This window comes from Triticum dicoccoides, chromosome 7B (genome assembly GCF_002162155.2).
Source record: "Triticum dicoccoides isolate Atlit2015 ecotype Zavitan chromosome 7B, WEW_v2.0, whole genome shotgun sequence".
Taxonomy (NCBI): Eukaryota; Viridiplantae; Streptophyta; class Magnoliopsida; order Poales; family Poaceae; genus Triticum; species Triticum dicoccoides.
Genome location: NC_041393.1, coordinates 627754710 through 627755950, shown reverse-complemented (window position 1 = coordinate 627755950; position 1241 = coordinate 627754710). Strand labels below are relative to the sequence as shown.

The window sequence follows — 1241 nt, the reverse complement described above, 5'->3', positions numbered from 1 at the left end:
ATGCAGATTTTTGTCAAGACCCTGACCGGCAAGACCATCACCCTGGAGGTCGAGTCGTCTGACACCATTGACAATGTGAAGGCCAAGATCCAGGACAAGGAGGGCATTCCCCCGGACCAGCAGCGTCTCATCTTCGCTGGCAAGCAGCTTGAGGATGGCCGCACCCTTGCGGATTACAACATCCAGAAGGAGTCCACCCTCCACCTTGTCCTCCGCCTTCGTGGAGGCATGCAAATCTTTGTCAAGACCCTCACTGGCAAGACTATCACCTTGGAGGTGGAGTCATCTGACACCATCGACAACGTGAAGGCCAAGATCCAGGACAAGGAGGGCATCCCCCCGGACCAGCAGCGCCTCATCTTTGCTGGTAAGCAGCTTGAGGATGGCCGCACCTTGGCAGACTACAACATTCAGAAGGAGTCAACCCTTCACTTGGTGCTCCGTCTCCGTGGTGGCCAGTAAGCTCTGGCCATGGAGCTGCTTCTGTTATCTGTCTTCGGTGTCCTCCAATGGAGTCTGGTCTGTGTCTGTCGTTGCATGAACTGTCTTTGTTTCTATATATATATACCATACTGTGATGCAGTGTTATTGTTTGTAAGTGCAAACTTCTGCTGGTGTGCAGCAGCTTTGATGAACTTCAGAATAAGTGAGCCCTGAATTCGGTCCATAATTCTGTTTGTATTGCCTGATGTTTGCTGTTGTGTTATACCGTGGTTTCTTGCTATCTTTCTGATGCATTTGACGGCACATGTTTTCTGGCTGATGTAATACTTTACTTCTATGCTCTGTCCTTTACGGAGAATAGGATCGCAACTCAGTACAGCTCGTGACCCGGCTGATCTTTTCCGATGATCAGTTGGCTGACGCGTAGCACGTCCTAAAAAATAATGTTCACATGATGGTTTCGTTGTCCCAAGTACCATTTCGGACTGTAATTTTTCACAAGTGCAAAACTTCTAAGTTACATCATATTTATGAAAAAAATCAGGGCCATGCAACCATGTAAAAGTCACATTGCGCAACCCATATGTCAATGTTAACTATGTATCAACATGATCTGAATTTGTTCAAAAAAAGAAAAAACATGATCTGAATATGAATATATCTATTCTACCACAAGCTGTTTTTGAGTTGCTACCTCTCTCTTGATACATCATCGCTACTTCTCTGCTGATACCTTCCATTCCTATCCAGTGGTTGGTTGACGAGATAGTGAGTGAAAAGGAGAAAAAGGAAGATGA

General features: G+C 46.0%; 1 protein-coding gene across 1 annotated transcript in view; it reads left to right on the top strand.

Annotated features, from left to right (window-relative positions):
- Positions 1 to 724, top strand: part of LOC119337608 (polyubiquitin 11) — a 2421-nt gene extending 1697 nt beyond the window's left edge. Inside the window, exon 3 of the mRNA XM_037609774.1 lies at positions 1 to 724. This exon is cut by the window's left edge and continues 1 nt beyond it. Coding sequence (XP_037465671.1) covers positions 1 to 462 — 462 coding nt within the window. The 3' untranslated portion in view covers positions 463 to 724.
- Positions 725 to 1241: the final 517 nt, after the last annotated feature.